The sequence below is a fragment of the Myodes glareolus genome, chromosome 14, assembly GCF_982192425.1.
Source record: "Myodes glareolus chromosome 14, mMyoGla1.1, whole genome shotgun sequence".
NCBI classification, from domain to species: domain Eukaryota; kingdom Metazoa; phylum Chordata; class Mammalia; order Rodentia; family Cricetidae; genus Myodes; species Myodes glareolus.
Genome location: NC_142039.1, coordinates 58,689,722 through 58,703,014, shown reverse-complemented (window position 1 = coordinate 58,703,014; position 13,293 = coordinate 58,689,722). Strand labels below are relative to the sequence as shown.

At 45.4% G+C, this 13,293-nt stretch overlaps 1 protein-coding gene across 1 annotated transcript; it reads right to left on the bottom strand.

The window, feature by feature from the left end:
• Window positions 1-5,845: 5,845 nt before the first annotated feature.
• Window positions 5,846-12,334, bottom strand: Edn1 (endothelin 1). Its single transcript, XM_048419534.3, has 5 exons — window positions 11,821-12,334; window positions 10,061-10,229; window positions 8,579-8,737; window positions 8,307-8,420; window positions 5,846-7,110 (listed from the first exon to the last, which is right to left on the bottom strand). Exons 1-5 carry the CDS (start codon window positions 11,882-11,884, stop codon window positions 7,008-7,010), a joined length of 609 nt encoding a protein of 202 aa, XP_048275491.1. The 5' UTR covers window positions 11,885-12,334; the 3' UTR covers window positions 5,846-7,007.
• Between the last annotated feature and the right edge of the window lie 959 nt (window positions 12,335-13,293).

The window sequence follows — 13,293 nt, the reverse complement described above, 5'->3', positions numbered from 1 at the left end:
GAGTTTGCAGACATTTTCTATCCTTTCTAAACTCTAGACATACACATCCAATTGACTGTCTCAGCATTTTAGTTGGTCTAATAAAGCATATTATAGTCATATCTACGCTAAAAAGTTTACAGATGCTATGGTAATGATACCTGGGTTAGCTTGAAAGTAACCTAGGAAGGGAGGGTACGTAGAAAAAATGACATCAATTATAGCTTGACACTTATTAAAGCTGCAAGATGGTACATTGGGTTTATTACACTCTTTTCTCTAATATGAGATATGATCGAAGATATCATCCATGATTACAAAAATTAAACTCAGTCCGTATCTATGATTGCAAATTTTAAACTCCGTATGCCCAATGTTGAAATTCTATCATTTTCAAACCTTTCCTATTACTCCAGCCCTTCTCTTATGGTCCTTGTCTCGATTGGTGGCATGTTTCTTATCACACATGTAGAAGATAATGATGGAAGACGTCTGAAAATGAGGGATAACAAGATACATTTTAAAACGCATTTTACCTTTGTGTTTACTGAAGACACTAAAGCATAGGCGAGATGTTATTCTGGGGACAGTGATATCTCGGGTGAGTTGAAACAGAGAGATGTAGAAAGAGTTCCCTGCTGAGTCAAGTAGCCTACCCCTGGGGATAAATGTCAATAAGAGAATTTGGGTCATACAAACTTGATAGGGGAGTTCAGCCAATCACATTCTGTTCGTGGGGTGTGTCGCCCCTAGGCAAAAGTTTACCTATAAACCTGGCGAGTGCGCTCCCCCTAGCTCTCTCTCTCTCCAGCCTGGCTCCTGCATCCGGACAGATCATTGGGATTCTGGTGTAAGTCTTCCTTCTGTTTATTAAAGCTGTATATTTTGTATTAATCTAGTCTGGCGGATCTTTTGTTGCCGATCGCACCGCGCCCCGACACAAACTGTCTAAAGTGAGCTTCATACACGAATCTTCTAACCCTACTGTAGTCTAACCACATCTGGTTGGAAGAAAGTCATCTCTCTCCTGCTCTTTATCAAAGCTGAAAGCTGTGTGTGTATTTGTAAATCCCCTGAGTCGGCATCTGTTGGGTGGTATGCTATAAGCTGGAACACCAGGGAAGGTCCACACTTCAGCCTGATCTTCAGATAAAGGTTCTAGAGTTGGGTCAAGGTTCAGAACATCTCCAGGAGACCAAGGCGGCTCCGAAACTCTGACCTGCTTTTAAGAGTTATCCTGAATTTCAGTGACCGTATACCTCATTGCTTACCACAGCCCATGGTTTCAGAGAATTAAGAGCACTGCCAAAATATTCATCACATGTGTCTCACTTAAATGATAAATCACCTCCCAACTCTTTTATGACCCAAATTTGACGTGAGAAGGAAAGACTCAACTTTTTAAGTGGTACCAACCTTCCTGGGTGTTCTTTCTAAAGCAGAACCAGGCTCTGAGTAAGCTTCTGTCTACACTCTGCCTTTGGTTTGCACAACCATAAACTCAGCCTGCCAAAAGTATCTGTCTTAGTTAGGATTTCTAATACCGCAATGAAACATCATGACCAAAAAGAAGTTGGGAAGGAGAGGGTTGGCTGGGCTTACACTTTAGCATTGCTGTTCATGGCTGAAGGAAGTCAGGACAGGAACTCAAACAGGGCAGAAAACCTGGAAGCAGGGACTGATGCAGAAGCCAAGGAGAGGAGCTGCTTACTGGCTGGCTTCCCATAGCTAGTTCAGCCCACCTTCTTAAAGAACTCAGAACCAGCAGCCCACAGATGGCATTCCCCACCATGGGGTGAATCCTCCCCAGTTAATCACTAAATGAGAAAATGACTTTCAGATGGATCTCATCGAGGCATTTCCTCAACCAAGGCTCCTTCCTATGATGACTCCGCCTTGTGTCAAGTTGACCCACAACACTGGCCAGTACAGTTTCCAAGGAGCAAAAGGAGACCTCACAACATTTATACTTCTGCCAAAGGGTCCCAGAGTATGAGCAAGGACAGCATGAACAGAGAGAGGAACAGTTACATAGTTGATGGGCCTCTGACGGCTGTGAACACGGAGACAGTGGCATGCCACTCAGTCATGCTGGAAAAGACAAAGGCACACACAGGGACATGACAGTTAAGTTACTACAGCTTGCAAATTTTGAGACTATTTCATCCTGGTTGATCAACAGTCATTCTAGAAATGTTACATTGAGACCAACTTTTTCCCCCAGACCACATGCTCTCCTCACAATCAGGTACTTACAGACTTCATAACTGGTCCATCCGGAGTTCAGTTGGGAACTGACCTATGATTTGTCCTAACCTAATGCCAGTGGTAGCTTAATACTGTAAATAACATCCCTGAACATTTTCACATCAATTTGAGTAGAGAGGCCTGGCCTCCCTAGGAATATAAAAGAGGAGAATAATATAGAAACAGGACATCCTGAGCTAGCAAAACTACTTCCAGGTTCCTGAAGGGCTGTATCCCGAGATGTCAGCATCCTGTCATGGTTGGAATACGTTCTTTCCATCATTCAGTACCCCCATGGTCTGATCCCTTCTCTCTGCTTTATCCAGTGGTACCAGTCCTATCTCTCTGCCTCATCGTTTGGTTAGCATTTGAGGTGGCATGGTGATCGTAGCCAATGTATTTGTCACTGAAGTTTCTTCCATGGGTTGGCTTCCTGGGCAACAGCAGTTGATAAAGCCCTCTGTGACACCAGGGTTGGAGATGGATATTGCCCATTACAGCGAATGTTCTGCCCACTGTGCTTTAAAACGATGAGAATGAGGTAGCAGGCGAAGCACCACGTGTTGGAAGGAGTCACAATGGAAGTCCCAGGTGCGGATGGAGCATCGATTTTGCAAAGAGAACAATGAAAACTAATTGCGCTTACAGCTCACTCACAAACCAGACACATCCTCACTTTCTCCCTGCTTTGGGAACATGGAATCCTCTTCTGATCTAGAAAAGTTTACAGGAGAAAGAAAGAAAGAAAGAAAGAAAGAAAGAAAGGAAGGAAGGAAGGAAGGAAGGAAGGAAGGAAGGAAGGAAGAAAGAAAGAAAGAAAGAAAGAAAGAAAGAAAGAAAGAAAGAAAGAAAGAAAGAAGGAAAGAAAGAAAGAAAAGACAGGGATCCTGAGATTCACTATTGCTGTTTGTCTCAGGTCTTTGTTTCTCTCATGTTCAATATGTCTGTCTCCTTGGCTGTCACTGGAGTGAGCATAACGGTCCCAGCTTCCTAAAGGAATGATGATGGGAAGGGGGCTCACAGGTGAACAGAAGTGGGATTGCTGTGGGAAGCCAAGTTCTCTACAAAGTTTTGTGACTGTGACATCTAGCAGGCTATAGGGAGTCCCCTGCAATGTACCTCTCCTGAATCTCAGACTAGGGACCCTGCAATGCACCCCTCCTGAACCTCAGACTAGGAGTTCCCTGCAATGTGCCCCTCCTGAATCTCAGACAAGGGCCCTGCAATGTGCCCCTCCTGAACCTCAGACTAGGAGCCCTACAATGCGCCCCTCCTGAATCTCAGACTAGAAGCCCAGGAAGTGCACAATGCAGAAATGAATGAATTCCGCTGAACAAGTTGTTGGACATGCTGAGAATTTGGGGCTTTCAAACAGCCATTTTCAAGGCTTTAGACCCTGGAAGAAGATAAACACTGCCTTGTATTCTAGCGCCAATGTCAGCTCACTTAAATAATTTCCTTTCACTCATATGAGTCTTATTTGATAAGTAAATCTAACAGTGGTAATTGAAATTTTCTCTAGCTACTCCTTTAATGATGCAATAAAACTTATATCTTTCTTCCATGTTCTCCCCACCCCACCCCACCCACATCATCTCCTGGCAAATGTTTCCTTCCTTCTTCTGTAGGGCCAGGAATTCAGTCCACAGCCAGTAGAAACTAGGCAAATGCTCTACCAGGGAGCCCCAGCTCCAAATGGGTAGGCTAACTTATCTGAGAAGCTTGGAGGTGACAGTTTCCTGGAGACTGCTTGACTCCTCCCTCCCTGTCCCCTGCCTCCAGAGCCCCCTTCTAGGGTTCCCTTGGGTGTTTCTTCCTGGTGACCTCCAGGGGCCCCTGGGTGAAAAAGCTGCATTTGTGGTGTTCAGGCCCCTGAGCTTTGGAAATGCCTTTGCTTGCTGTGTGAGTTTTCGTTCACTCCCCTCTCTGGGTCTCTGCTTTCTTTTCTTCCAAAAGGGAAGAAAAGGCTCCAATGTGATGTTAGCAAGTTTCTTTCTGAGGGAACTCCAGCTGAATGCAATTCCCGCGCCTTGATGCGCTCTGGAGGATCACAGGTGGAATTAAAATCAATGGTTTTCAACACCAAAGACGCTAATCCCTGGGGAAAAGGAAGTACTCATTAGAGGGATTCTCTCTCCCTGTCTCTGCCAAAGGTCACCACTTCCTGCACAGGCTCTGTTCTTCGGAGTCTCAAGATTAAAGTCCCTCTGGGTCCTTAAAAGTGAAGAGAGGAATCTGTCCTAAATGCATTGCCAAAGAGCGCGCTTTTTCCGAAAAACCGGGAGGAAGCGCCTCTGACCATCCTATTAGCTCAGCCCTCAGGCGTTCGTGGGTTCTGAGTACTGCTAAGTCCCAAATTTCCTCTGAGTGCCTGAAAAGCAACGATTGCCTGCGAACTTCCCAACTTCTTCTGCTGATGATCCGCATTCCTGAGAGAGGCTGCTTCGTGTCTGTCTTACAGTTACTGGCGTAGTGATCAAAAAAGCAAAGGGACATGGAGTTTAACTGCTTAACAATGGCGACTCCATCATTCCAACTGCTTTCTCTGAACCGTTTTATTCCATGGCTTCTCCCATCCCAGCTACCTCTTCCATGCATTAGACTCATGGTCTCTCATGCTAATAATTTAATAGGGAATGAAAGGATTTGTAGTCAACTAACTCAGATGTTGGTCACGCAGGCCGGAAGACTGTGATTTGATATCTTCCTGCCGTGTCACTGTTAGGGCAGCAGTAATCACCAAGTCTGTTAAAGGCTGAGCATTCCCTCAGTCTCTATTAGAGAAAGGCAATGAAGATTCTAGAAGCTTGTCAAGCTCCTATGAGCCTTTGTTGATATGACCATTTACAATGCTGTCTCTGTCAGCAGTTGGCAAAATCAGAGAAGAGAAAGTGTGTGGGAGGTAGGGTAGTGTCTTAAAATAAGCTCCTGGTGTCTCGACTTCTGGGGCACTCTTCCAGTCCTGAGCTTGGAAGAAGCAGCAGTTCTCAGTGTACCTCGATAAACAAAATACTTCTTCTGAGCAAATCAAAGGCGCTGGTGGCCTCCCTGGAGCAAGCAGGCCTTGCTCTCACAGCAGTCCCTGGGCTTAGGAGCTGTGTCTAGGCGCCTACGCTGCAGGATCGTCTTTCCATCACTTCCTCCAGCCCAGTGCTATGGAGAAAGCACCTCTCAGCACACCATCAGCTTAAACTGTTGGATGCTGCCTAATGGCCTGAGAAGCAAGGTTAATGGGCAGTGGCCCTGGGGACATCTTCAGGTAAAGGAGAGGCAGAGGCTGCACTCCACGGGAAAACAGAACTTGAAGCTTTTATTTTGTGGTCCTTAACACAATCTGAAAAGCGTTTTTATGCACAAATACATACATTTGTAACTATCGAATATCTTCTTTGTAATTATTTTATATAATAATATGATAGATATCATTCTAATTCTTCAGATTATATGACTGTGCAAGGATAGCTATCCATAAAAACAGTTTTTAATAAACATATCGTTTCCTTTTTAAATCAAACCAACATCCTACTTTCTAATTTCAACCTTCCTAGAAAGCCGGCTTGAACCATTTCCCTTCAGGATTATCACTTCTTGGGGTTTTCAGAAATAATTCACAACTAAGTACAGTAGGGAAAAATATTTATTTTCTAGAATCATTACCTTGACAGGCAAAACAAAGCATGTTCTCAATTTCATTCAGAAATACATTTTAAAAAAATACATAGACCAATATGGCCTGCCCAGACAAATATTCAACATGGTAAATATAAGGAATAAATCGTTTGAATATAAATATCTATAAAAAAATAAGTACATCAATATTCAATCTAACCTTTTCCATTAGCCAGTTACATACAGGAACAAACTTTAACAGCTCTACAGCACAGCCGACTTTCAAGACCTTTCACAAACAACTCTACACCATCGTGTTTCCCAAGGTCAAGGGCAGGGGCCGGATTTCGTCATCCTTTCTCTCATAGACCAGGGTTAGCAGATTAGCATAGAAATGTTTCATCTACCGCTGACTGACACACTGGACTAGGCTCCTATGAGGCGAGGATTCAGTATAGGGGCTGGGGAGCCTGGTGACCAGAGAGGAGAGAACAGAGGGAGGCAATAATTAAAGGTGGGGAATATACATGACATTGCAGTATGGTGAGGTAGACACATATTCATGAAACACAGCCCAATGTACAGTAGTAACAGTTGCTTTGAGTTTTGCATTCTACAACTTAAAAAAAAAGCCTTTGTCCTTTTTTGTGTTTTGATTTTTTTTTTTACTTTTTTTTTTTAAACTCAAGTGTTTTGTCCTTCGAGTATGTTTTCAATTTGTGCATTCTTCAGAAAATTTTTGCATGGACTTTGGAGTTTCTCCCTGAAATGTGCCAGGCGCCTGAGTCAGACACAAACACTCCCGAGGGACTTTCTGCAGAAACTCCACCCTGGTGTGGAATCTCCTTCCTCTCTGGACGATGCCACCTTAGAATGTTATCATGTCTCCGCTGCCTGAGAGGTCCACTGGCATCCCCAAACAGCAAGAAGGGGCGAAAAGCAGTCACTACTGGCAGAAGCGAAAGAAGGCAGGTTAGGGGACAGCTCAAACTTTTCTTGGAATGTTTGGAACGAGGATGCTGGACCTCCTCTGCCAGTCTGAAATAAGAAATTGTAGAAGCAGGACGGATGCTCTTGCTGAGAACCCAGCCAGCGTGGAGAGTGCAGAGTTAGTTGGTCATGGGCTTGCTCTATGGAAGTGATAGCTTCCAAAATCCAGAAAAGCTCCGTAGTCAGTGTGTTCTGTTGTGGGTCAACTTCTGGTCTCTATAGAGCTCGGCTTTCAACTTTGCAACACGAAAAGATGTCCTGATGCTATTGCTGATGGCCTCCAACCTATTAAAAGCAGACAAGAGAAAATAAATGTTATTTAAGCACACACAGAGAGAAAGAAAAGCAATCAGACTTTGGATAAAGAAACTTCTAAGTTTAGATTTTGACACAAACACATTAAGTCGAGTTCCTAGCCTTTTCTACCAGGTGTGACAGTAGGTCACTCTCTGATGAACCCTGCAGCGGTGTCTACGACCTCTACTTACTACTGCAGAGAGGCATCCTATGAGCGTGTCTAAGAGGAATCAGGCACTACATACTATGTTTAAATAACTCCGACCTACCCTCTGCTTCTATGGAGAAATGGCACATGGGCACCTTCTAAATTACAAAAGAAATGGAAGCTAATCCATGGATGGAGAGAAAATTAGGGAAACTACGGGCAGACCTGAGCAAATACAGTTTTTTTAAAAAAAAAATGTCTAATTTAATTGTATGTCTGTTTGTGTGTGCACGTGCACGTGCGTGCGTGTGTGTGTGCGTGTGTGTGCTTATGAGTAGGAATCGATGAAGAACTGTAGCATTAATTTAGTAATTAATGTCAGACAAGGTAACAAACTGGTACAGTCTTCAGCAACCGTGACCTAGCGGAGAACGAACCTGGGGAGGCAGGTGTGAAGGGAGCTAACTGTGGCTATCCTATACAGAAGCAGTAACCAACTCAGCGTCCCTCCCCACTGTCACACTGGGCTCAGAACACTTTGGTCACAAAACATCTTGCCCCTGGATTTCTTGGAGAGTCTTCTAGACATCGGAACATGTAACAGGTCTCAACAGGTCTGAGTCTCACCAACCTTACCTAATGGCTTTATTTCCCTTTGGCCATTTGAATAATTAACTGCTACTTTTAAAATAACATATACACATATTTTAAAAGTCTTCCTTGAGTGCCTTTTAGTTTCTTGAGGCAAGCAGAAGATAAAAGAAACAGAGAGGGGGAAAACGTCTGGATATGCTTAAATGCTAAAGCTGCCTCTCAGTGTGGAAGGTTCACCTATAGACCAGGTTGTGCTAAGACACAGTGGGTAGGTTTCTGCACTGAAGGCCCGAGTATTTGAGGAGCCCTTCCCTTTACTCTTTGAAGTCCACAGACCGTGACGGTTCTGTGCTGTATGGGAGCCTTTCTCCCACTAGGAAGGACCAGGGAGGGAGGCCTTAACACTGCTGTCCAGGGTTAGCAGTCACTGGGAGCCTCTTACCTTCTTATTTTCCTTCCTTCCACCAGCTGCTGATAGATACACTTCTTTCCTAGCTTCGAACAGGCTCTTCTTTTCTTGAAGTCTTCTAAGCCTTTCTGCATGGTATTTTGGGCTCTGTTAAGACACACAGGGAACACCATTTGAGCGACAAGTCTGTGGAAGCTCACCTTGACTCTCCAGGTCCCTGCTACTGTCTCTAAAGTGAGGACAGTCACAGAGGAAGGAAGTCAGTGGGCTGCACATGACCGACAGCTAAATGGGCTTCCACTCACCTGAGGTCTTTTCCTGCTTGACAGAAATTCCAGCACTTCTTGTCCTTCTGGTCAGCGCATTGACATCTGTTCCCGTTGTCTGTGGCCTTTGTGGAAAGTAAGTCCTTCAAGGAACGCTTGGACCGGGAAGAGCTTCCCAGGCCATATGGAACAACACGCCTATTACAGAATAAGAGAAGGAAAAGAGAGTAGCTTAGTTAATAATCTTCCCAGTGACACATCCTTTGAGCAGACAACTCAGAGAGCATTCGGCCAGCTCATGATAAGAAGCGCAGAAGCTATTTGACATGTTTGCCCATCAGTGACCCTCAGTGTATGTCCCCAAATGGGAGCACACCAGCATTTTTTTCTGATTCCATAAAATTCTATCCCAATACTTAACAATATTCCATTTCTTCTAGACACAGCTTTGTCCCAAATGACAACGCCTCTCTTTGGATTTCTGCTTTGTGGTTTTTTTTTCCTTTTCTAGTGTGTGGTATGTGTAGAGGGAAGAAAATGGGAGGGGGGCGGCTGAAGTAAAACCGTAACACAAGATTTTTCTACTTCAGTCATGTGTAATAATGATAGACATGTTGCCTGATGGAGCAAGGCATGCTGGAACACTGCTCCTCAAGTCTGGTAAGTGCTCATGAGTATGAAGGACCTAGCATCAAAATGCTATCCAGTCACTCGCAATGGGTCCATTTCAGTTCTCACAGTGAGGAACACACTCCTTGGTAGACCCTGTACTAAGGATTAGGTCCAAAGTGGCTTGGGTCTGGTTTGGTTTGGAATTTGGCCAGCCATTGTAGACAGAATAAATGTGTTTGTTCTTTCTTATGATTGCTTCTAATGAGAGGACTAGTGTTGGAGGCTGAGGGTGAAACAGCCTTTGTTCGCTCAGGAGGTAGACGAGAACCCTGTGACCAGTATTCTGATCTCTGCTTGAAATGCAGTTTTCTAAAGACAAGGCGAGAAGCCAGACTTTCAGGGCTCCACTCTAACCCTGCTACCAACTAATTTCTTCTCAAGGGACCTCAACATTTTGTTTCTTAGTTTTTCCATAAGTAAAACAAAAGCATTACAGCTCGTTACTTTTCCACTAGGTCTCTCCTCTGGAATAGATGGCAATGTGCCCCCTTGGAGAACAATGTATGGTGTGAACTAGCCTACAGGACTTGGACTATTTGGTCCCCAAAACCCAAGTGAGAGTCTCCTGCTAAGACCCCCTTCCTTGCCTTGAATTGCACAATACATTCCTGCTTGTCCTCAGCCCCTTCCTTCTGTCCCACAATAAGCAGCCTGGTTCCCAACACCCCAGAAGACCCTCCCCTAGGTGACTAGCACTAAGCTGACCTGTCTCAGCATCATTTCTCTCGGGAGGCACTTTCTTGTCATCAGGAATGCTAAAGCCTGGAGCTCCCCAGAAGAGGAACTTCAACCCCCAAAGCCAGAGCAGTCAAAGGACAGCTAGAGTTACAATGCCCTCTAGAGACTCACTCGGGAGTGTTGACCCAGATGATGTCCAAGTGGCAGAAGTAGACACACTCCTTGTCCATCAAGGAGGAACAGGAGCAACGCTTGGACCTTCGGTGTCTCCAGGGTGTGCTGGGAGGGGGACTCTCCCCTCCATTCTCAGCTCGGGTGCTGAGCTCTGCTCCCAAGACAGCTGCGAAGAGAAACAGAGGGTTTGGTATGGGTCTCTCCTCAGCCGTCCTGAGCACCTGCATCATCGTATTCAGGCCAGATCTAGCAGCACAAATAGAAGCAGACAAGGCATACAGCCGCCTTTAGCCAGAAACACAAACAGAAAGAAAGGGCTTCCTTTGTTCTCCACGCTTAACAGGACTTCACCCTTACCCTGGCAGGCTTATCCACCTGCAGGGAGATTACACACACACACACACACACACACACACACACACAGAGAGAGAGAGAGAGAGAGAGAGAGAGAGAGAGAGAGAGAGAGGAGAAAAACAACTAGGAAAGGACTCTCCAACATTTTGAAGCAGCTTTGAAGGGGATACTGTCTGGTGGAATTCTAGGGAGCCCACACCTGAGACTAAGGATGGCATAACTCCCAGCTCCCGTAGTTTTAACTGGCATGTGGCCACAAATAAATAAGATAGACTGCCTATTTCAAGCTGGAGCCACCTCTGCCCTCAGGATAACCTTTCCTTTAGTGGTCTCCACTATTTCCCAACTTGGGTAGGGGCACAGAGTGGTCTAGGTGACTATGGACGCCTTTGATATTGAGTAGAAAGCAAGAACATCCCGAAAAAGACTAGCCACAGAAGAGACATTAACTTTGCAGTAGTCACTGCGGGTGGGAGACAAGTTGCCACTTGAAGGAAGCAAAGACACAGCGCAGGAACCTAGGGAATTGTTCTACAGGTTCAGAATTCAGAATCTTTGGGCAGCAGACTTGCACCAGGGCATGACGCCCTCCGGCCCAATACAGCATCTCCTCTTTCCGTTGAAAATTCAGCCCTGCAGCTTATCTGCCTGATTTTGTTCATTTCAAACGATCAGGCACATTCCAGGGTTTTTATTCCTTTAACATCTTTTCTCTTTGGATAGCATCGTGAAAAAACAGGGAAAAAAATGCACTGACCTTAAAAAAAATAAGGTGGGAGGGGAGCCGAGCAGATGCGCCCATACTGTCTAATTCCTTAAGCAGGCAGGAATGATCCCAGCTCCCCTCCCAAGACAGGTGAATACAACTGAAAATAGAGCTCACACTGTTCGAGGATGCCAAAAATCTGCCAAATGAAACCTTAAGTCAATAGTGACAAAGTTTAAAGAAAACATGTGCTTCGCCCTGAAACCGCCCGCGGGGTTGCTCAGCACAGGGTTGATCGGCAGGTGATTTCACTGCTCACATTGTGTTTTCATGACCTGAATAAAATTCCTTGGTTTTAAGCTGGAGTGTTTAAATATTTTACACATTAACACACTATCAAGACAGCGTTTGAATAAGCTCCTAAATGCACCGTGTAACCCTAAACACACGTATTTCAAACATATCTTTGCCTCAGTTGTAGCTCCTCAGCAATATTGCTACATTATTCTGAAGCTATGGGATAGTTGCCTGGAGTCGGTTGTATTTTATTTCCTTCCCTGGGACACAGAAGTAATTGCAAGACACTTGCTGTTCGAGCTGCAGTAATAAAAAAAAAATGAAAAATAAGAAGAAGGGTGGAAAACAGAAGCGAGAACAGCGCTACGCTGGAGCAGAAAGATTTGCAAGTGGCGCCTACCTGTTTCTGGAGCTCCTTGGAAAGCCACAAACAGCAGCGAGAAGATCACGGGAAAATAATCCATTCTGCAAAGGGATCAAAAGAAGAAGAGGAAGGAAAAAAAAACTCGGTTGCAAATGGAACTCAATGCAAAACGAAGTGGACGGCGTCTGATCGCTCGGATCGCCTCTGGTAATTGAGATCTCAGCCCGGTCCTCAGCAAGCGGCCCTTTCACCCGAGCGAAAGCGTCGCGGGCAGCCGGGGAGGCGGTGCGCGAGGACTGCAGCGCCAGAGCGAGTCAGGCTCACAGCGCCGGTGCAGGACCGCGTCTGACTCGGACGGCTCTGGGACGGCTTTTTATATTGAACCCCTATAGAGTGGGGGTAAACAGCTCCGACTTTATTCCAGCCCTAGACAATGTTATTGTGTGATTAGTCAGCCACAGGCAACGTGCAGCCGGAGATAAGGCCAGGCTCTAGAGGAAATCACGGCTAACTTCAGAGGCAGACGCCCGCCGTCTGACAATCCAGGGGCAGGGCTAAGCAAAAGAAAACACCCACTAGACAGAGACCTCTGCAAAACCTGCGCTGAGCGGCAGCCCGCTTCCCCTTTGCAGGCTGCCAGCCTCAGAGTTCAAGAATCAAGAGGTTCTCCAGGAGAAAAGTCACCCCATTGGAATGAAAAGTATGAAGTACAATGAAATAGATTGTATTGTGAGCGAGGGGGGTGGGGGTGGGGGAGTGGTGGTCATTGTTCGCTTCATTTTCCTTTTATGTCTTTCTGAGTTTTAGTCGGGAAAAACAAGGGGATACTCGCCCTCTTTGCTGTTCACTCGCTGGTACTGGAGGATCAGACTATTTTGGAAGATTAGTCTACTTTTCTAAGACCCCTTCCTCAACTAATTCTCTCTCTCTCTCTCTCTCTCTCTCTCTCTCTCTCTCTCTCTCTCTCTCTCTCTCCCCCTCTCTACCTCTCTCTCTTTCTCTCTCTCCATCTCTATCTCTCAAATAAAATTCTTCTCATGTGAGAAAGATTCCGTAAAGAGCAAGAAAGAAAAATTAAACAATAATGATAAGAAAAACAACAATAACTTGATTTTGTTAGGCACATCCTTGTTTTCCTAGGATCACTGATTAGAAGTACCCCACCAAGCCCACACTAAATATTTCTTGCGCCCACACTCTCTCCCTGGCAATTGTCGGGCTATCGGGACGAATCTTGAGAAATGGCAGGAAACGAACACCAGGGGGCAATGAAGAGCTGCCGGGGCTTATGTTTTAGAATAAAACAATTAAAGCGTTGGCTTCTAAATAATTGGAAACAAGCTGTGGCCGAACAAAACGAGGGGCAGCGAGGGTGACTTCAAGGCCTTCCATTATCTCCTTCCCTGGCTTTCCAGAGTCGCCCTGTCCCCTGTTCGCTGCTTTATTTGGGCAAAGGGGTGCTCTGTGCATGTTTTGGAAGCTACGAGGGCGATGCGGGGAGGGAGGACC

Excerpts from the sequence above, each read along its gene's own strand:
- Edn1 (XM_048419534.3), bottom strand. The coding sequence starts at position 11,884 with ATGGATTATTTTCCCGTGATCTTCTCGCTGCTGTTTGTGGCTTTCCAA. Across the intron at positions 8,738-10,060 it reads ATCTGGGTCAACACTCCCGA|GCGTGTTGTTCCATATGGCC; the intron begins GTGAGTCTCTAG and ends ATTCTGTAATAG. Across the intron at positions 8,421-8,578 it reads CAAGCAGGAAAAGACCTCAG|AGCCCAAAATACCATGCAGA; the intron begins GTGAGTGGAAGC and ends GTGTCTTAACAG.